Source organism: Neltuma alba, unplaced genomic scaffold (assembly GCF_004799145.2).
Source record: "Neltuma alba isolate B1F8T4 unplaced genomic scaffold, ASM479914v2 tig00013572_pilon, whole genome shotgun sequence".
Lineage (NCBI taxonomy): Eukaryota > Viridiplantae > Streptophyta > Magnoliopsida > Fabales > Fabaceae > Neltuma > Neltuma alba.
The window spans coordinates 8,285-31,137 of record NW_021637772.1 but is presented as its reverse complement, the minus strand read 5'-3'; the positions used below and the strand labels follow the sequence as shown (position 1 = coordinate 31,137).

The 22,853-nt window shown below is 31.9% G+C and overlaps 1 protein-coding gene and 1 long non-coding RNA gene across 2 annotated transcripts; one reads left to right on the top strand and one right to left on the bottom strand.

Moving 5' to 3' along the window:
• The first annotated feature begins 9,400 nt into the window (after positions 1–9,400).
• LOC114738309 (uncharacterized) lies at positions 9,401–10,726 on the top strand. The gene is made up of 2 exons (XR_003739523.1): positions 9,401–9,895; positions 10,376–10,726. It is a non-coding gene; the product is annotated as an uncharacterized LOC114738309 (long non-coding RNA).
• Positions 10,727–11,572: 846 nt separating this feature from the next.
• Positions 11,573–13,973, bottom strand: LOC114738310 (uncharacterized). Its single transcript, XM_028926350.1, has 3 exons — positions 13,632–13,973; positions 12,654–13,049; positions 11,573–11,785 (listed from the first exon to the last, which is right to left on the bottom strand). The coding sequence occupies exons 1-3, from the start codon at positions 13,971–13,973 to the stop codon at positions 11,573–11,575; spliced, it is 951 nt and encodes a 316-aa protein (XP_028782183.1).
• Between the last annotated feature and the right edge of the window lie 8,880 nt (positions 13,974–22,853).

The window sequence follows — 22,853 nt, the reverse complement described above, 5'->3', positions numbered from 1 at the left end:
AGCAGGAATAGCGGGGCAAATGGCTTACAACTGCAAGAGCCAACTCAACTTACTCAAGCACAAAGGCTATCAAAAGATTGAAAAATAAGAAGATTCTTATAAGCCTGGATGATGTGTGGAGCAAACTAAGGCTTGAAGATATTGGAATTCCATTAAATGAAGGTTGTTGTGTATTGTTGACCACTCGCCTCCATGATGTATGTGTTTCTATGGATTGTGAAAGTATTATTAAATTGCCTCTCTTAACAGAGGAAGAGTCATGGGCATTGTTCAAGATGTGCGTTAAAACAGCCAATGTGTCAATGAATGAGTTTGATAGCATTGGAAGGCAAATTGTTGATGAGTGTAAAGTTTGCCTATTGCAATTGTGACAGTTGGAAGCACATTAAAAGGAAAGAGTATTCAAGCGTGGAAGTCAACACTAAGGAGGCTACAACGTCCCCTACCATTGGATATTGAAGATGATTTGAAGACCCCTTATGCATGTGTTGAATTAAGTTATGATAATTTGCCAAGTTCACTAGCCAAGTCGCTCTTCATATTGTGTTCTATGTTTCCTGAGGATCATGAAATCCATATAGAGGATTTAATTCGTTTTGGCAACAGGACTCTAAAGCTGGGTGATGATATTCATACAATAGGGGAAGCAAGGAATGAGATTTTTGCAACTATTGAGAAATTGTTAGATTCTTGTTTGTTAATGAATACCATTGGCAGGAACGTGTAAAATTGCATGATGTTGTTCGAGATGTAGCCTTATGGATCGCAAAAGCAACATCAAGAAGTTTTGGTGGATAGCCATTCAATTTCAAGCATGCTGGTAAGCAACTGCCACAGATTGAATGATGCGAAGGCACTCTCATTGTGGAATTTGGATGAGAATTTCAAGATCTTTAATAAATTGCATTGCCCATCACTGGAGATTTTGCTACTTCAACCTGATGGGTTCATTGAAGATATTGGAGCAATAGAAACACTTAAAGTGTTGGCACTCATAACAGATGGCTTTCAACGCAGATTTTGGTCACTTTTCGGCATCAACTTTTTGCTCTATCCCACAATCAATTGTACTGTTAACAAATCTTCAAACCTTATGTCTTAGAGGGAAACGATTGGGTGACATCTCTTTTTTGTGTGAACTCAAAGGATTGGAGATTCTTGATTTGCGTGGTTCTCTATTTAATGAATTACCTGCTGAAATTGCAGACATGAAAATGCTGAAACTTTTAGATATATTTTGAATGTGAAATTAAGGAAGCCCTTTAGAAGTAATTGGAAGATGTGAGCAGCTTGAAGAATTATACTTTTGGGATAAGAAATCTATCATCCCTGAGAATTTCTCTCTTTCAAGGTTGAGAGGTATGTCATCTATGATTCCACATGCAGAATGATTGATGAATATTAGGTTACTCTTTCCAAGAATATTTGGATAGTTGTGATGAAGCATTAAGAGCTTTATGCATACAAGGCTTCAGAATCTTTGCTTTGACTTCGTCAATGAAGGATCTCATTTTTCGGGCAAACCACCTTTGGTTAGATAATTGTTCATGGAATCATAAAGATATAAATTTTAGGATAAAGCACCTCGTGGTATCATTCTGTCAAGAGAAAAGATTCATCATTGAGAACTCTGATATGACACTCTTCAACACAACAAATCTTCTCAGACTTGATAACTTTACGATTGTTTGAAATGAATAGTCTTGAACAGGTGTTTGAAGCTTCATCTATCAGCTACTCTCTCCCCATGTTACAAGAGCTGTCGATACAAAGTTGTCCTGAATTGAGAACTTGCATCTTCCCCCATGCCATGGTTACGAGCTTGCCAAAGTTGAGGAGACTTGTGATTGAGGGTTGCGGCAAAGTGAAATGGTTATTCTCTTATTCTTTGGCTTCTCATTGTCCGTCCTTGGAGGAGATAATTATAGCCAATTGCTTTGAGCTTGAGAGGCTCATTGATGAAGAAGCTGCACTTGGGGATCCATTACTTCATGACATGCAATACTGTCATCCACATGTAAGTATTATTCGCGAAATCCTTCTTGAATCATTGCATATTAGAAATAATAATCCGTGTTCGTGCATTTGCTGAAAAAAGTTTATCTCTTTCATTTAATTTTTAAACTGCATTTGTTGGTTTTCTTTTGATAGATGAATTTGATATCCTTTTCTCAACTTTCAATCAATGCCTCTGTTTAATCTCCCTAGTTATTTTTGCTTCTTTGTCAAGGAAACGTGCTATACAATTTCTAACTCCATCCATATATTGTGAAAAGTACATACAGGCTGGGGAAAAAAACCAGAATTCATTCAACTGCTAATAATTTCACACATTTTTTAGGTGATCTTTTTACTTTTTTTTTTTGTGACAATTCTTTTTACTTTTAGTTCACTCTACCATACTATTTATTTAAAAAAAATTGAAGGTGGCCATTTTTACATTTTCTTTTAATTTGAAAAAATTGTGCTTATTACCGAATAATATAAACAAGTATAAAAAATTCTCAATAACAAACAATAGTAATATTATCTTTCTTTTTGTTTACTTGGCCTCTATTTTTTTTTGTAATTTAAAAATAGCCTTGTTTACAATCGTATAATGTATTTATATAATTGTTTAAAACTGCGTTCTTAATAAGAGGTATAGTCATTTTATTTTTGACTCGAGTTCACTGTAACTGTGTAAAATTCTTATTATGAAATTTTTTGAGCTGCTATAGATAAAAACTACTTTTTTGAGTTTTCTTTATCTTTAAGATAATAAATATTATTGCTTTTCAAGCTTTGTTTTTTTCTAATTAATTTTTAAAAAAAATTATTACTTTTACCTTGCCAAATTTTATTTTTTTTTATATTTTGTATCTTGGTCAAGGAAATGACTTTTTGATATTGTTTTCGTCATCAGGTAACTGAAATGTTTTTTCCTTTGTATTTTTCTGCCATGCTTTTCAATGGATGTTTGGGGGGGGGGGGACTTTTTAACTGTGCCTCTTTTTGTCTTGAAAAAATTGTAAGTTTACATTTCAGTTTTTGGCCAAATAAGTTGTGTTGATCATGAAATATACAATATGTCTACTTATCATCGTTCATTAAATGTCATATAGTTATCATAATACATGTTGAATATATCAAGTAGCGAACATTATATAATATGATAGGGATAAAGTGCAAATTTGATCGGTATATGGCTAGAAGCCATTGGTGTCCAGAAGCTTCTGAAATCTCAATCTCACCCCAAACAAAAACATAAGAATATTACCCTGAATGTTATCCCAATTAATTTTGACAGTTAATTTGACCAGATTGCTTATGTGGGGTGCCATATGGTATGACAACTCATCGTCCCTCTCTTCCTCTCTTCCACATCATGGGATAAGCTTGCGTTTTGATAAGGGGAGGTTTGGAATTGGGGTTGTGATACTTGAGGCGGTGGGAGTTGTTTCGAGTAGCAAAGGAGGAGAGTACTCAGGGTCTCAAATAGATCTGACGAGTGTGTTGTGGATAGGGGGGAGAGAGGGAGAGAGTAATGGTGCCAATGTAGATGATGAAGATGATGAGATGGTTTCACTCAAAAAAAAAAAAAGGATGATGAGATGGAGGTGTGAAGTGGAAGAGAGGAAAGACTGATGACATGGCATGCCACATAAGCAATCTGGTCAAACTAACTGTCAAAATTAACTGGAATAACGGTTAGGCCAACATTGCTATGTTTTTGTAATTTTGAGGGTGATATTGAGACTTAAAAAACTTTCAGATACCCATACCTCCTAACCATATACTTTAGGACAAATTTGTACCTTATTTCTTTGTATTTTGTTACTTACACATGTTTCTAGGTATAATTATTGACATAATCATGATGATGAACAATCACAAGTTGTAAATATAGTTTTTTGTAATTAAAAATACGTGAAGTCAATTTAGTTCAATTTTAGGATGAAGTTGAAGGCGTTGTTTGTTGTAAAAGAAAAAATATTCATCAAGTTCTAAATATAAGACCCATTAGACCGAGGAGTAGTTTTAACTATATCAATCTCTTTTCATTATTAAATTTTCTTAGCTCTTTATCTATGCTCCACGACGAAAATATTGAGTTTTCCTTATTTTCATGATAATAAATATTACTGCTTTTTAAGGCTTTGCATTGCTTATTAATTTTTTTTTGTCAAATAATGACTTCTATTTGTCAGTTGCAACATTTTATATTTCTTATTTTGTATTTTGGTCTACGAAATGACTTTTTCTTTTCTTTTTTTATTTGGAATGACTTTTTCATATTGTTTTTGCCGTTAGGTATTTATTGTGGGAAGCGCTTGTTCAAAGTTTAATTATTTTATTTACAAATATATTAGTGTTGATGCAATATCTAAAATTATACATACTTTTAGAGAAATAGTTTTTCCTTTGAATTCTTTTCACCAATCTTTTCTTGGATGTGAACAAAATACCTTTTTTTGTGGCCCTTTTTTATAATATGTATTTATATAATTATTAAAAAAGAATATTCTTAGTAAGAGATGATAGTCATTTTATTCTTGACTTGAGTTCATTGTAACTATATAAGCCTCCTCTTCTTATTATGAAATTTTCTGAGCTCTACATTGAGGCTACACGATAAAACTATTTTTTGGGTTTTCGTTATTTTCAAGATAACAAAATACTATTGCTTTTCAAGCTTTGTATTTTTCTTATTAATTCTTATTTTCAACTTACTAGTTTTACTTTGCTAAATGCAACACTTTATATTTTTTTTTTTAATTTTGTACTTTCGTCAAGGAAATGTATTATATATTGTTTTTGGCATCACGTATTTATAATAAATTTGAGTTGTTGTATTATCCATGAATTACACATACATACTTTAACATAAATGATATCTTTTTTTAATTGTTTGGATTTTTCTGCCATGTTTTTCCATGGATGTGAGAAAATATATAATATGTCTCTCTATACATGTCATTAATTAAATGTCATATAGAAGTTGAATATAATCATGCAGCAACAAGTATATTCCAATTTAAAAACACATGTTTTGAGATTATACATGGTATCACGATTTAAAAAATGCGTGAAAGCAATTTACTTTAATTTCAGAATCATGGTCAAGGTGTTGTTTGTTATAAAAAAAAATAATTTTTGTAAATTACAATTTCTATCACCATCTATATATTATTTGTGGAAAGGAATTGGATAGGCTAATATATTATAAATTAGTGTCATTTCATTTTTTATTTAAGGATTTTTAATATATAACAATGTGCTTATCATGAAGTTCTAAATCTTTGCATTTCATGGTCCCAAAAAAAAAAACCTTTGCATTTAGCATTTATGATACATACTAAAGATTAAAGGGATGATTAAAGACTGAGTAGGAATAATGAATAAAAGCCTAGGGTCCAAGTTTTATATTGAGTTAAAACTATGGGACCAAAAGAGTAATTTTTGTAGATTTAATTACTTTTTTTTTTTTAGTATTACAAGATATTATTTACAAGCTGCATTTGCTATTTCTTTCCACGCATAATTTGATAAAAACTTAAATCTCTTTTGTTCATTTTATTATTTGGTCAAATAATTAATCTCATTTTCCTGAACAATACTTTATATTTTTTGTTTTGTATTTTCGTCAATGAATTAATTATTTAGGATTGGTTTATTTAAAATATGTTGAAGTTGATACAATATCTATGAATTACATGCTACTTTTCCGGTTTTAAATATAAGATCTATTTTGTAGTATAATTACATTATAAAATAGCTTTTATATTTAGGACTGAATGAATATATTTTAAGAGAAGTGTTTTGCTTTGCTGGCAAAAGAAGAAAAGAAATAGAAATATTTTTCTTAAGTTTCTTTTGACGTCTTAAATTTCCTTTGATGTTTAAAAAGATCTCTCTTACCGTTCCTCTTTTGTTGCTATTAAAATTTTTATATTTTCATTTCAAGTGTTGGTAATAAAAAAAAGTCCTGATTGTTACTATATAAATTTGCCTACTTGTTGGAAAGGATTATTTACTAACAATAGTTGGCAATAATTAATATATTATATAAGAAACTTGCTGGGTTTAATCTCCAATCTAGTTAGAGTAAAAAGCAAGTTGTTATAATCAGTCCATTTCATAATTTTAATTTTAATACATTGACAGGGAAAGGAAACTGACAGTGCTTATGTGGGCGTTATAGCAAAAAGATTCAATCAGTTGCAAAATCAGCAATCTTGATCCTTTTTCTAAGGTTGAAAAGTCTACAAATTGAAAGGAGTGGAAAAAAGAAAGGTATATTGGAAATCCAAGTTAGAGGAAGAGTAGAAGACGATGAAGAATCTATTAAAGCCCAAGAACTTCTAAAGCTAGATTCAGAGTTGAGTGAATTAAAATTAGATGATCTACCAGAATTGGAATATATTTGGAAGGGCCCCACCCAAATTGTGAGCCTCCATAGACTTGAAGATGTTTCATTGTGGGACTGCCCAAAATTAAAAAGTATCTTCACTCTTGCTATTGTTGCAAGCCTTCCAGAGTTGAGAAGACTTAAAGTAGATGATTGCGAGGAATGGGAGGGAATATTTTGTGAAGAATCACTCAAAAACCTCTCTTCTTCTAATATTTGCTTCCCCAAACTTAAGGATATAAGTATATACTATTGCAACAAAGTGAGATGGTTGTTATCTTATTCTCTGGCATCTCATTGTCCTTCACTAGAGGCTATACGCATATACAGTTGCTCTGAATTTGAGGGGCTTATTGGTGAAGAAGCTGCACATGGGGATCCACTACTTCATGATATGCAAGATCATCCACCGGTAAATCTCATCCGCAATGTCTCTCTCTCTGTTTTTTTTTTTTGACCAGCAAATCCGCAATGTGTCTCTTGAATCACTGCATATTAGAAATAATAATAATCCATATATATATGTTGACGCATTTGCTAAAGTAGCCGTGTTCAATTTACATCTCCCTTTTATTTGAAAATTTTTTGTTTGCTATCGTATAATATATATATTTGTATAATCATTAAACATAACTTCTACAGTAATTATTTTATTTTTTACTTCACTTTATTATACCTGCATAAACCTCCTTTTATTATTAAATTTTCTTGGCTATATATTCAGGCTGCACGATGAAACTATTTTCTGAGTTTTCCTTATTTTCATAATAATAAAATATTATTTCCTTTTTCTTTTTTTTTAAATAACAACTTTTATTTGTCAGATGCAGTAACATTTTACATTTCGTATTCTGCATTTTGGTCAAGTAAATGACTTTTTCATATTGGTTTTGCTATTAGGTATTTATTGTGGGAAGTGCTTATTCAAAGTTATTTTTATTCAAAAATAAATTAGTGTTGATGCATTATATAAAAACTACACATACTTTAAGAGAAGTATTTTTCCCTTTCAAATTTTTTCGCCATGCTTTTCTTTTCTTTTTGATGTGAGAAAATACCTTTTTGTGGCTCTTTCTTTTTCTGCTAAAAATTAAGTTAACATTAGTACTTTTGTTCAAAAATTCTTGTCGGTCAAGAAATATTTAATATGTGTACTTCTTGTTAAAAAAAAGCTATATATATATTTATTAAATGTGATATAGTTGTTATAATAGAGAATTAACATAATCATGTAGTAAAAAGCATATACAACATTTGCTAGTCACACATTTTTCATGTTACTATAAAAATTGTTTGAGTCTGGTAAAACGCATGTTGAAATTATGTTAACACAATTTTAAAAGTACATTATTTTTATTTTGCTATTAAATGATCAATTCGGTAAATACTTATAATGGCCAGCATAATATAAATTAGTGTCTACAGAAGTTCTCACTAGAGATTTCAAACATTTTGATAAAATTTTTCTTTCGCTCACCTACCTCTTTTTCATAGAATTTCTATTTAGCATAATACTAAAGATTAAACTGCTCAAATTTTTCTTTTTCTTTTTTCAGTACTACAAAATATTATTTGCAAGCTGCATTTTTTAATTTATCTTTCCACATATGAATTTGATAAAAATTTTAATCTCTTTAGTTCATTTTAATTTTTTTGTCAAATAATTAATTTTGTTTTTCCAAACAACACTTTTTTATTTTTATTTTTTATTTCGTCAAGCAAATAATTATATGGAATTGTATTTCATTTAGAATAAGTTGGAGCTAATATAATATCTACAAATTATGTATATATACACAATATTTGTTAAATTTTCTGTGGACGCTAAAAAGGTCTTTGTCAGTGTGCATCTTTTATTGCTATTAAAATTTGTATGTTTTCCTTTCAGCTTTTGTACGAAACTAACTAGCATGCTTTAATCTCTCAGCAACCTTTGATCCGAAATTGTTCTGAACTTGAGAGGCTTGCTGAAGAAGCATCATATGGGGATCGGCTACCACTTCTCAAACTGAAGGAATTAACTTTGTCGTCATTGCCGAAATTGAGAGAGATCTTCCCTCACGTGAGTGTTTTCTCTCACTATTTCTTTTTTTATTTGTGATTTTTTATGGATAAAATTGATAAATGTCTTTTAAATTATTTATCAAACATAACACTTTATATTTTTCGTTTTATAGCTTCGTCGAAGAAATAACTTCTTTGTTATTACAGAAAGTACTTGTTCATGGTTGTTTTTGTTAAGAATGAATCAGTGGAAATGCTTTCTCATTTTCTTTGGACGTGAGAAAATTCTTTTTACAGGACCTATTTTCCTTTCCTCTTGTTTACTTTTTAAATTTATTTGAAAATTTGTGTTTGCTATGAAACGATATATACGAGTAGCAAGACTATATTCTAATGAAAAGCAATAATCATTTCAAATTTTATTTAATATTTTGCGTCTGTGAAGCAGTCTTCTCGTCATGAAATCATGCTAGAAATTACTTGAAGTATTAGCAATGTTCCCATTAATGCTTGGTTGCGGAATCATTTTTTGTTTTTGTGAGCGGTTCTTTATCATGGAAAGTATGACTTGTCCAAGACTGTTTGATTTGAAATAAATCAACATCGATGCATATTTATACATCATACATTGTGTACGTGTGTGTGTCTATATATATTTCACATTGGACCATCAATAATATGTATAAGAAAAGTCTAACTTGATAAAATTCATCTTACTGAGCTTATCTTATTATAGTTTTATAAATATGTGAAATGAATGGGGTTTACTTTTTAATGTTCCAATGCCATTAAATTTATGTGGTTCATGTGTGTGTATACATAGTCCATATGTTGAATTTTCATCTAATCATTGAATATATTTACTTCACAGAAACATGACAATGACACAGTGAGGGTGGTAAAGTCAGAATTGTGTTATATGGTTAGTAGATCTACCGGAATTAGAATATATTTGGAAAGATCCCATACAAATTTTGAGCTTCCATAGACTTGAAAGCATTAAACTGTTGGAATGCCCAAGATTAAGAAATACGTTCACTCTTGCTATTGTCACAAGCCTTCCAGAGTTGAGGAGACTTGAAGTAAGAGGATGCAATGAATGGGAGGGAATATTTTGTGAAGAGTCACTTAAGAATCTTTCTACTACTTCCACTGTTTGCTTCCCCAAACTAGGGACCATTTGTATATCTGATTGCCACAAAGTGAGAAGGGTGTTCTCATATTCTCTGGCATCTCATTGTCCTTCATTGGAGAAAATAACTATAAGGAATTGCTCTCAACTGGAGAGGGTTGTTGAAGCTTATGAAGGTGAAGTAGCTGCTCATCATCAAAGGCTGTTTCCTAAACTGAATGATTTGGATCTCGGGAAGTTGCCAAAGTTGAGAGAGATTTATGAAGGTTATGAATTCAACCTCCTTTCTGGTACTATAGCAATAGAAGATTGTCCAAACATATCAAAAATCTCAAAAATCCCATTAGAAGACAAGCCCTCATCATCAGGTTCGTAGCTACACTTTTTCTTTCAAACTATTATCATATTTAATCAATGAAATAATTTTGTGCATTACAATTTCTATTTTATATGGAAAAAAAAGGTCTTTTATTACGAGAAAAAAAAAATTCTATCTTAACAACCACACATACATCGCTCTAATTTTTTTTATATCAGAAATTGCAATCACTCCCAAAATTTTTCGTCATATCAAAATCATAATAATGTACTCGTATTAAATAAGTGACATGTTATGGTAATATTAGAAGTTGAATAATTATATGGAACTCAAAAATAATTAATTTCCACCATTTACACATTCTTAGTACATTATTTCTCATCATTATAAATAGTTAGCTCTAATTTAATACACATTATCTAAGGACCGTCTCGAAGATTGTGAAGAATAAACAAGGTTATTAATTTTTATTTTGTCTATATGTTCCATTTTGATTAAGCTGCTAATTTTTTTTTTTTTTTTTGGTCAGCCTTGGAGATCAAATTGGAAAGTGAGATAATGAAGGGCTGATGATGAGCTTTGGATCTTCCAATGGTTTCTTTATCTGCATTTGTGTTTTACTAAGTTGTGTGTGAAAATATGTTGGATTTGTATCAGTGTGTTGAAAATTTCACAAAAACTTTTTTTTAAAAAAAAAAAGAAGCTTAAAAATTTAGACATACATTTACTTTGAAGTTGTATTTTATTTGAGTCTGTTGAAACTATGTAACTACATTCAAGATTGCACACAAAATACAATAATTGTGTGGCCCTTGTGTGCACAACTTATTTTATTTCAAATATTGTATCAATGATTTCTTATGTTATTCTTTATTTCAATCTCGCAATGTAGTTGTTATTATTTTATAAAAAAAAACAATCTTGTATATCCATTTATATTGAAAAAAAAAATCATCACAAAAAAGGTTTTTCAAATAGGAAAAAAGATAACATACTTTTAAATTGTAGACGAATAAGTTTTAAAGGTCTCACCCATAACCTCTCCACACTTGCTTCATAATCAAAAGGATAAAGTAATGTTAATGTGTATAAAGCATTTCAAGTGAAACTTTATAATACAATCCATGAATTTGACAACTGTAAATAACTAAAAAAAATTTAAGAGTTGCCTCCATTTTGTATAAAAATTAAAACAATTTTTAAGAGAGAACGTCATTAAAGGGATAATAATATTAATCCATCATCAAATAGAATTTATGTTATAAAAAAAAGAATTAAATTATATCTGGCCTCTACAAGGAACAGTGATAAGTGATAACTATAAAAAGAATATGACAAAGCTCCCTTGTGTTTAATTTAAAAATAAAAATATCATTCATAGTCCACTTATTATAAACCGAAGTCTTGCTGATAGGTCTTTGTTTTCGCCCTTTTTACTCATCTAATAAAGCATACTTTAGCAAACATATATAAGAAATTAGGATTCTTTACATTCATGGATTGATACATTTGAAATTCCATAAAAGAATGTAACTACAAATTAGAAATAGTCTTGAGAGTTTTTGAGAAGGTACTAAAGCTAGAAACATAAATATTCTCTTTATTGAATCTACAGAGCATGAATCCAAATGCTTTATAATCCTAACCGGGACCAAGTTAAAAAAATCAAAGGATGATTGTGAAGAAAGAATATTACTCATCATATTTGCCATGACTTAAAGATTTATCAAGTAGGTGGGAAGAACCTGTTGAGATTGAATGGCAAAGTATAGAATTCTTCATTTCTGCTATCTCCTTTAAACTTTCTGAACTTTGCCCGCCACGTCATTCCTCTATCTTTCTTTGACTTTTCAACCTCGAGCATGTTGTCAAGGAACACTGTCACGATCAAAGCCACTGTGGCCGGTGATGAGAATATGGTGTTTATGAGTGCATTGAACTACAAAAATGACACATTGTCAAACATAAAAATGAGCTCTTGATGTTCGAAAATTTCAGCAACAATATAGAGATGGTTTGCTTCTATCTTAATCAATAATCTAAGCCTTTTAAGACAACTTTCCACTTAATCCCATCAAAGGGCTTGAAAGAAAATATCTATTATCCAAAGAGAATGAAGTACGGTGCAGTCAATATTATATTGAGACCAGTATAGATGCAAAAACAGCTCCAAACTTTCTAGCAGAAACAAACAGAACTTTAGTTTAGCTTGTGTAAAAAAACTATTTGCCTACTCTGCTTTCAGCTTTGTCATCATAACAGATAACAACCAACTTGTTAAGCTCATATCATCAGAAAAGATGGGAAAATGTGAATGCAACCATCAAAATTTTCCTTAAAAAATAAAGCTCCACTGCAAACAGTTAATGGCGTGCATCATCCTTATCCTAAAAAATAGCATAAGGATGTGTCGTTATACATTTCTTGCAATTATTCACAGGACAGCATCAATTAATATAAATCTAATATTGGAAAGAACACATTAACAACTGAAACCTATAAACTATTATTATGTGTGTGTGTATATATATTAGAACTACTTTTTCATATATCATTACACTGAACATTTTTTTTTTTGGGGATCAAAAGTACTTCTGTTAGAGGTGCAAATCAAATATTCGCCGGACATTTAAAAGGCGCTTGTGATGATTCCAACTTCAAGTAATAACATCTTTTTTTTGGGTCAGAAAAGGTATAATATCATTAAAACAAAACAGAACGACTTAAAGTTTAAAGGCAAAGAAAACAACAGAAACTCAAAAACCTAAAAAACGAGCAGAACAGGAACGCGAGAAACATCAAAAGACAACACTGAACTGGATCACTCCTATAGCAGCAGCCGAGAACAAACAGATCTGGTTCACTCCTATAGTAGCACCTGAGAATAAACCGTGAGAAAGAAGGGGAGACGATGAAAAATCTATCCAAGAACACGCTCCCTTAATGCACTTGAAGCTGCACACCAAAACAATCACAAAACCAGGCAAGCAAAGATGAGCACAAGTTAACCATCCTTCTAGAGGAGAAACGAACAAACAAAAGAAGAAATTATTGGGATTGAGGGGCATAAAACCCAACCATAGAGGCCACAAACCCATTACGAAACTCCTTAGGTCATCCAAAGAAGCTAAGTTGCAACAGAGAGCAACAAATTCCAAAAGGAACATGCTCTCATGAAAGAAGCTCCACCAATCACAGCCAAGCTGAGCAAAATCAACACAAAGAGCCAGAAGCTTTTTATCCTCTAGATTTCCAGTCAACCAATGACCAATCTCCAAAGCCAAAGCAGAAGCAAACCTCCCTCTTAAACCAGAACCATCAATCCTAGCAACTACTAACACTAAATTCTTAAAATCAAATACAGACTAATGACATCCAGGCAGCACCCATCTTAAATCATACTTAATTTTTAGTAGAGCCCTTTTGATTGCTATAAAGAAACTAAACTTCTGGACCTTCCCTTCGATAAAGATTGAAGCAAAGCAAACAAATGAGTTAACAATAAATCCCGAGATATCCTTGTCTTGAAAGGAAAACAAACTAAAGCTCCATATCACCTTTGAGAAAACTATGGCAAGCACTATCTCAAATAAAACCAACAATACAAACCAGCAGCAACAATCATTTTGAACAGAAACCAAGGTTTTCCTCATATTCCAAAACCACCAAGAAGCATAAATCAGACCAACCAGCACAACACGCACTTCATAACAAGCAATCAAACCATACGGCCAAAAGGAGTTCACAAAGAAACTATTCGAAGAAAGAGTATCACATCTTGTTACCTCACAAGGCCAAGGCAAAAGAATCCCACAGAACAGACTTACATCAAGAAGGCACTGGGAGATTAGCTTTAATTTGAGAATCATTGATCCATGGCTCATAGATCTATTTTGAAGAAACAACTCATTTGCTTCCAACACATAGAACTCTCCTTCACCCATACTCCTCTGACCAAAATAGCTTCCAGATTTCACCATCTCTGGTGCTATTCCCATTGATTCCCAATTTGTGCTCGGCCATTCTGTTTTTGTCTTCGCCATTCTTGTTGAGGCTCCTAGTCGTGCTGCCCACTGATCTTCCTCCTTCGAATCCCTAACCAAAAAAGCCTCAGAACTTGCCCTCATCTTCAGATCTAGCAAAATCTCCAACTCACACGCGCACACACTAGGCTCACTCTCCCCCAGCGGCGACGCCGTTGGAAGTCGCTCACCTAGGGGTGGTTTGTGCTCTCACGGGAGGTGAGAATTTGCTCTCACGAGAGGATAGGTTTAATTTAAGTAATAACATCTAGTTGGATTAATTTTCTAGTTTTATATGCTAATTAATCCCTTTTTGTTGTAATTCTGATTGTGACTGATGCTTTTGAATTGCCATGCCAGAATATGAGTAGTAGAATTAGTAAGGTGATTAATTAGTTGTAAGTGTTAATAACCTAATTAGTTGGTGGATGCCCTTTATTTCTGCTTAGCGACTTGCCATTCTCTTATGAGAATTGCTTGGAACTTCCACTGAATCCTCTGTATCCATGAGGACTGAGGATATTGACACCAATGGAATAAGATCCAACACAATGGCTGAAAACTTCTTTTAGGGGCACTAAAGGAGACATTGTAGATCGTAATTCATAACAATTCAACTCTTTTCAATTAAAAAAAATGATTACTTTAGTAGAGCATTGGGGTGAACAAAGCATCCTTGTCTTCTCTGTCAAAGAACCATTCAATGCCCAACACAAATCTTTTAGGCTACAGACACTAATGTGGAATCTATGAGACCAAAACCAAGTGATCAAGTTTGACAACACAGCTTGAATTGCAAAGTAGATAGTCATAACACAACCGGTGACCAGCTAATTTACAACTTTGTAACAGACCAGACAATATAAGATCACTTAAGCGCATACACCTAAATCACAGTTCAAGAAAGTGATCTTTCTTCACAAGCAAGATTGTCTAATCGCACAAAAATTAGTAGATATAGGCATCTTCACTCATACAAAGGAGGTAGATACTCGCAAAAAATTTAGTAGATATTGTCATCTTCACTCATACAAAGGAGGCAGATATGTGCCAGCTGAGATATCACAGGATTAATGTATCTTTTGGTACGATAATATTAAGGACCAGAGATAGTATCTTATTAGAATGAATCCAACCAATTACTTCAAGTAACATCTATTTGAATTAATGTGCTAGTTTATTTGTCGATCTGTTTTATGTTTCAATTATGATTATGACTGACGCTTCTAAATTACAGTTCTAGTTGGAATGCCATGTCAGAATATTTAGAAAGTAAACTAAAATTGCTCTGAAGCTTTGGATGTAGGACGCAAGAAATGCTTCATGTACAGTTTAAGAATAAGCTATATATAGTTAAGTTTTTTTAAATGGATCAAACTTGTCTTAAAGATCAGAGACATAAAATTGGAATCTGCTTTATGAAGCTTGCTCAGAAAGCCGTGAGCTCCTCCTTATCCTTTGGAACTAAAGAACGGACAAACCTTGATTGAATCATATTCCTATTCAAGTTTTTGGAAATAGTTTTTAATAATAATATAACAAATATTTTTTTTAATTTGAATCACACTCTTATCATCAAAAGTCAATTATTATTTTTAATTAAATAATCTAATAAGAAATATATAGAGCAAAGGAATACAGATATATAGAATATATGAATCCCAAACACCGTTTTGAGGTCCCATCCACATCATTTGCACTGTCCTTACAAAGCTTCCAGTAACAGACATATTCTTTAATGCTACTTCCGGTTCTAATTATAAGATCTAGTTGACTAATTTGGAGAGATTAAGAAAAAAAGCTAGGTTAGTTATTTGTAATAAATATATGTCATCTTTTCTAAAATATCCTTACTAATTAAGTGTGTTGTGTAGAATTACCATTATTAGAAGGACCATCTTGGGAAAAAAATATATAAATATGAAAGATAAAGTAAATTAGGGTCTTATATTTATAACCAAAATAAAAGTCAAGCAAAGTCTTATATTAAGGACCAGAGGTAGTAAAACATAGATCAACTCCAACACAAGACTTTTCCTTAAACTTAATCATTCTAGGCTTTAGAACATTGCACAGTGTTCTGAATCCAGAATCTCAGATTTTCTGTGACTCTTGAAGAAATTAGGGCCCGTTTGGTGGCCAGAAAATGTGGCTTGGGAAATGGAAAATGGCTCATTTTCCTTTCCTGAGTATGTTTGGTGCACCATTTTTTCCTAAGAGCATTTTCCGGTGGCGGTGAAATTTTCCCTCATCCATGGGAAGCCTTCTTCCTCCCATTTTTGGTGGAAAACAATCTTTCAAGGTGGAAAATTCCCAAATAGCCCCTTCATCTTCTTCATCCATGTTCGAAGGTTCTCTCGCAACCACCGCTCAACCGTCTTCCTTATTCGCTTGCCCATCTCCACTACAGATTTGCTTGTCTTTTGTTGGTTGGTTCTTCACGTCTGCTTCTTCTTTGGTTTTGATTGTTGCCGATGACTTAGCATTCTCCACCGCTAACTCATTCTGTTGGAGTCATCAGAGATTCAAAATCATGAAGCTCTGACCTGTCGAAATTTATGGAAGAGAACGAAATGAGAATGAAAACTTAAAAATCTGTTCAGATTCATAGGAAATTAAGAAAAAGTTGGAAAGGCAAATCCTTTTGTTAGAAGAAAATAGCAAGGTTGCAGTGAATAGTAGAGGAGGAAGTAAGACTGAGAAGCACAGGTGCCGCTGAATATCCTCAACAAATTCGAATTTTTTTAATTAATTTTTTATTTGATCCTTTTTTATAATAATAAAAATAATAAGAGTACATCAGGCCAACTAGATTTGATTACTATAATAACAAAAATCATCATTATTAAATTATTATTTATTATTAAAAATTATCTATCCATAAATAATTATCTTAATATTTTCATTACTAATAATAAATAAGTAATTATTTTAGTATTATTTTAAATCAAGGGCATTAAAGTCATTTACTTCTCGCTTTTTCCTATTCTATCATATTTTCATCCAATCAAACATAATATTTTCATCAATCTATTTTTCATTCCATTGCATACCAAACAAGCAGTCGGAATGGCTTCTAAGTAAACTTTTCAATCGTGATTTATAAAATACAAATAAATATGTAAGAGAAGTTTTATCTCGACTTATATAAAATGTATTTTTGAGTAATTCAAACAGAGCCTATATATACTAGTATATATATAGTTGTGACATGGATTTGGAAGAATGACTTTTATCACATGCTTCTTTCTTCTGTTTGACATGTTAAAGCTAAACAATAACAATTATTTTGGACCCCAATAATAAAGAAGAAAATGCTTTGGTTTTCCTTGGTCTTCAAGGAGAGGAGGCACAGAATGATTCCAGATGAGGGCAACACTAACTTTGGAATAAAGAAATGAATATATATGGCTTACTTTAATGAGATACAGTTTGGAGTTGTCCCCTGGCCAAAAAAAAAAACTGAAAAAAAATTGAAAAACCTCTGGAAAAACCCAGAAGCAACACAGATATATACACAGGACTTTGCTTTAATTAAAGCTATATATACATATACAGATATGGCGACGTTCTTACAAATTAATAGGTGGCTGGAAGACAAGAGAGGGGGAGAGAGAGAGTTAAGAAGCAGAAAGGGAGAGACTGAGAAAGTAAAGAAAGAAAATTGAGAGGAGAGGAGGGGACTGGATCATCATACCGGAGTGAAGGCTGTTTTGGTAGTAACGATCCATCTGTTTTTTTTTTTTTTAATTTTACTGCCGTTGAACTTACTCTTTTACACTGATCGTATAATCAACATAGTTGTCAATATTAAAAAACAACTGAAAACTTCTACAAAAATTCTGTTTAAAACAAGACACTCTCCATAGAATAAGATCAAACGCGATGGCTGAAAACTTCATGTAGAGGCAGCAAGAGAGACACCGCTAGATTTTAATTCCCAGTGGTTCAATCCTGTTTTAGTAGAGCATTGGGGATGAACAGAGCATATTTGTCTTCAGTGACTTCTAGCTTACCATCGCTGAAGGCTTCCACCACCTTCTCCCATGTCAGCATGGTCAATTAACAGAAGGAGTTCAAGCTTAACGCTTTTAAACTACAAGGACCCATATCCGCAAATATAGACTCTAGGGACCTTGAGGAAATTTGACTGAAACTATAAGGACCTAAAACATAGTTTTCCTTTATACTAACCTCATAATGGTCCATTATGGAGTCTCGTGTTCTTAAATCTTGATATGTAATGGCTTCTGGATTAGGCACATTCAACCACAAGTACTCCTCCGGTCCTTAATATAGGACCCATTTAACTAATTTAATTAGATTAAGGAAGTTAGGTGAGTTAGTTAATTATAAGAAATGTGTCATTTTTTCTAAAATACCATAATCATCTTTTTTAATACTCCCTCTTCCTCTTCTACTTGATTATGGTTGAGGGAGTATCCATAGGGATAATTTAGATAAAATTGATGAATATAAGAAATAGGTCTTATATTTAGGATCAAAACCAACTCAATAATTGGGTCCTATATTAAAGACCGGAAGAGTAATAATCAAATGTTTAGGTTGTAATCGTAACTTGTTAATCTGCGCTAATGAAATTAACAAGGTTTATTCCTTTTTAATATTGCCCATAATTTATGCTAATGATCTCTTTAAATCTCATAATTATTTTTCTTTGAAAAAGTTCGTCAACAAGTTCATTATATGAGCGCTCTGAAACACGTTTCATCTCATGCCGACTCATATTGAGCCACTTCGTCTCATCTTCGATTAAATAAATAGAAAAATGAAACATATTGAGGGCATGCAATATTCTTTCCATGACCCACCCAGAAAGTTCAAAATATTATGTTAAAGACTTTGATTGAATTAATTTTTAAGTGTGACTTTGAAGGAAATCGTTGTGCTGATAAACTTACAGCGATGAGTCTGGATCAAGAGATTCTCCAAGAAGACGTCGCTGCACTTGATTTACTTCGTTAGTTTGTAATTCTTCTCTGACCTTTGGCCTTTGTCAAAAAAAAAAAAAATCTTAACATGCAGTGGCCTCTATACTATTAATATTGTAAGGCATATTAACCAAAAATTAATTAAAACACAAGTTATTTGGCACGATCTGAGATAAATTTGAATTTTTTTTTCATTTTCAACTAAAAATTTAGATGATTATTTAACAACTTTTTCATTTTAGTGAAGTATTTGGTTACACAGGTCTTATAATAGACAGAGGCCACCACATGTTAAGATTTAAGGACAACATGAGACTCCATGATGGACAATATATGAGGTTAATCTAATTAAAGTCACAATTGTATTAAAAATTAATTTGATCAAAGTCATCAACATAGTATTTTCTTTTTTGAACTTTTTGGGCGGCTCATGGAAAGAAAAATTATATGCTCTCAACATGTTTTAATTTTTTATTTGTTTAATCTGAGATGAGATGAAGTGACTCATTGCTCAATATGAGTAGGAATGAGATGAGCCGTGTGAAAAATGGAGGTGAAAGGGCATTTAGGTTTAGGGTTGAATGAACTAAATGATTCAAAGAAGAAAATAATAATCTGAATCAAAGAAGCACTTCGTCTTCCTTAGCTTTCCATGGCCCTTTACTTGTAAGAGAGTGATTCCTGTTCTTCACTTGCATTATTATCTGCAAATCTCTCTCTGCTATAGTCCCCTTGATCCTTATGATGGTGAGTTTAAGGATGGATGGAGAGAGTTGGAAGCCACAACATTGAATCTCATAATCTCATCTTCACTTGCATTATCCTTTTCCGTTTCTTCTTCGCAAGAGAAGGTGTTTTGAAATTTGAAGGAAAAAAATCAATGGAGAAAAAAATAACACAGATATAGATAAAGATTAAAAAAAAAAAAAAAGGTAAGTGGAGAAATAAAGATTTTGAAATTTGAATTTGAAAAGTGATAGGTGAAGGACTCGAGAAGCTCTTAGGCTGTTATGGTTTAAAGGCTGGCAGGAAGCCATATGATTAATTAATGTACTATATGGCCCAAGGCCAAAATCCCTTAAAAAGCATTTTATTGAAGTAATGAAATGAGCCCAACACTAAAGTGAAAGAAACAATGTCAAAATGGGATCAAGATGTATAAGTTATATTCCCTCGTGTGGGATCAGAGAATATATATGAAGCAACCATATAACCTTCTTTCATTAATCAATGTTCAAGCATCTTTAATTGCATTATATTTTCCCTTTTTGATTCCAATCAAATTAGTGAGACGTGTATCACATCTTGTCTTCTCTTTGATATATAAAGGCTGAAATAACAATTTCTTTGGGGCCCGAAGAAATAAGGGAATACTTTCATTTTCTTCATCTCCAAGGAAACAATAGTATAAAAGAAACCTAAATGATAGCACAAAAAATATGCTTTACAAAATTGTTTCAAAAGTTTTTCAACACTCCAAACCTATGCCCCACATCTTTTGCAAATTATTATTATTATAATAATAATAAATTTGCTAATTTTGCTTTTCTTTGTTTTCTTTTATTGATCAAAATATAATGAGACTGTTTTAAAATATTTTTATTTATTTTTTCTCTCAATTTCTCTTTTCATTAAAAGAAGCATATAAATAAAAGAAAAAGTTTGACGGTAGATCATAAAATTGAAAAGCATGAACAGATGTTGCTTTCTACTTCTGAAAAAATATGAATTGAAACAATTTTTTTCTTCTAATAAAAATTATATTATAAACTGGAGGCAGTAAATAGTAAATGAGGTAAAAAAACGTAATTAGTATTTTTATAAGAAGTAACTCTCTTTAACAACTTTTTTTAATAAACATGAATTATTTTTTAAAATGAGAGGGTAGGAATAGTAATCTACTTATTAATTATTAATTTAGGGAATAAAAAATTTTCTTTAGCCTTGAAAAAGAGTAATAAACTAATAATAGAAGGTCGATTCAAATCTCAAGTGATGCTTTTAGCGACTATAAAATGGGTCACTTATCATCTTAAGTTAATTTTGAAAACAATTTGCTTTTAAAATCAGAACTACTCAATATTTACTCACTTAATGTCTTACTTAAGGAAAGTAGAAATGAGAAAATTTATTTAAAATTATTTATTGCCTGAATAAATGGGGGAAAATATGGAATATGAATTTTGAAGATTTAGAAATGTTTTCAAAAATTTTATTTGTTAAAAGTGGGTTAAATAATTTTAAAGTTATTTTTAGAGTAAAAATGGGCTAGTTTCTTAAAAAATTCTAATAAAAATAGTTAGGATTCAACTTTTGACCTAAAAACTTTTTAGAAAAATTATTTTATTGGTCAAAGAAGTTAATGGATAATATAAATCCATATAAAATATTGTGGATTAATTTCTCGGTTTATCTTATAATTTCATAATCATAGGGGAAGGATGAAATTGGAAGAAAGCATTGAGTGTAAGGGCAAAATGGACATTTTGTTTTTATTCCCCCATCGCACGCGTCCTCCCTCACCCTTTTAACATCAGATAACACCCTCTTCCTCCTCATTTTCACTCTACCGCTCGAAAGAAAAGGGAGAGAAAGTCGAGAGAGAGACCAGAGGAAACGAGAGCAACGTAGGAGTGGTGAAGTTGGTGGTCGGAGGTATTTCTACTGCATGCAAACCGATCAAACTATCAAGGTGAGCCTTCTGATCAATCTCCCACCACTTTCTTTTCCGTTATTTGCATTGTTTGGCTATAATGGAGGAGAGAGAGATGGGGTAGTGAGAGAAAATGGAGGAAAGAAGAGGAGGACCGGTTGGTTCGTGTCCTGTGGCAAGAGTGAGGTATATGATGTTGGTTTTTGAGCCTGCGTGTCAACTTTTAGTTGTTTAGAGGGTGGCTGAACAGTGGGTCAAGGTTCTGCAAGTTTGAGTTACGTTGTTGCATGCCTTCCTTCTTGCCTCTTCCGTGAGAATCTGAATCGTAGGATGTGTTTCTGGTTCATGGGTGTCGGATTCATGGAGCCAAATGGGAAAAAACTGAAACTGATATATATAAATATAAATGTACTCCTCCAGTCTTAAATATAAGACTCTTGTTTATAACGTAAATTACATCATAAAAAAAGTCTTATATTTAGGACTGGAGGAGTATAATGTATTGCATATTAATTTTCAGTTAAATGTTGTTTTTTTCCCTGTTTTGGCTGCTAGAAACAGAGGCCATAGTTTCTGGTTTAAGAGGAGAATGGGTTGTGTCAATGGAGTGTGTTGAATGGTTTGCATGTAGTTTTGTTTTTATTCTATTTATGATTAGCGAAAACAGGGACCATAATCGCTATTATAATGTTGTCGGATTTATGGGGTAAAGGAAAGATTGATAATATATACACATATATATGCTGGTTTTTGCCGAGAGTTTTGGTGTTGAGTACCCTTTGGTTGCTGTTTTGCGTTTGGGCCAAAAGGGAATAAATCTAATATATATATATATGTATATATCCATGTGTGTATATGCTCGGTTTCTAAGTGTAGTTGCTGCCCCTATGTGTTAGAAATTGATTCCTCAAATGCTGGAATAATTGTAAAGATCTGGAATTTCCAGATTTGAAGAGTAGGCCGAGGGATTGTTTGATCTCAGGTTCTTTGGAAGGGGGAGAGAGTTGGACAGTAAAGTATGTGAAGCTTAATGTTCAAGTTCTAAATACTTAATGATTATTTTGTGTGACTAAACTATGCTTACAGATTTAAAATAAAGATTCTAATGTGGTTTTGGAAAGTGAATATAATTTTTGAACCTGTGATCATGCGTTAATGTATAAGCACATATGTATATTAAGGATAAAGTCATGTTAATGTTTATAAAGCATTTTAAGTGAAACTTTATAATTCAATCCATCAATTTGACAACTGTAAATAATTATAGATTTTTTAAGAGTTGCCTACACTTTGTATAAAAATTAAAACAATTGTAAGAGAAAAGGTCATTAAGGGATAATAATATTAATCCATCATCAAATGGAATTGGATTATGTTATA

What these genes read in the sequence shown, in the direction of transcription:
- LOC114738310 (XM_028926350.1), bottom strand. Translation starts at nt 13,973, where the DNA reads ATGAGGGCAAGTTCTGAGGCTTTTTTGGTTAGGGATTCGAAGGAGGAA. An exon ending in TTTTGCCTTGGCCTTGTGAG is followed by an intron (nt 13,050 to 13,631) that starts GTAACAAGATGT and finishes GATTTTGCTCAG; the next exon opens with CTTGGCTGTGATTGGTGGAG. An exon ending in GAGTGATCCAGTTCAGTGTT is followed by an intron (nt 11,786 to 12,653) that starts GTCTTTTGATGT and finishes TCATTTTTGTAG; the next exon opens with TTCAATGCACTCATAAACAC.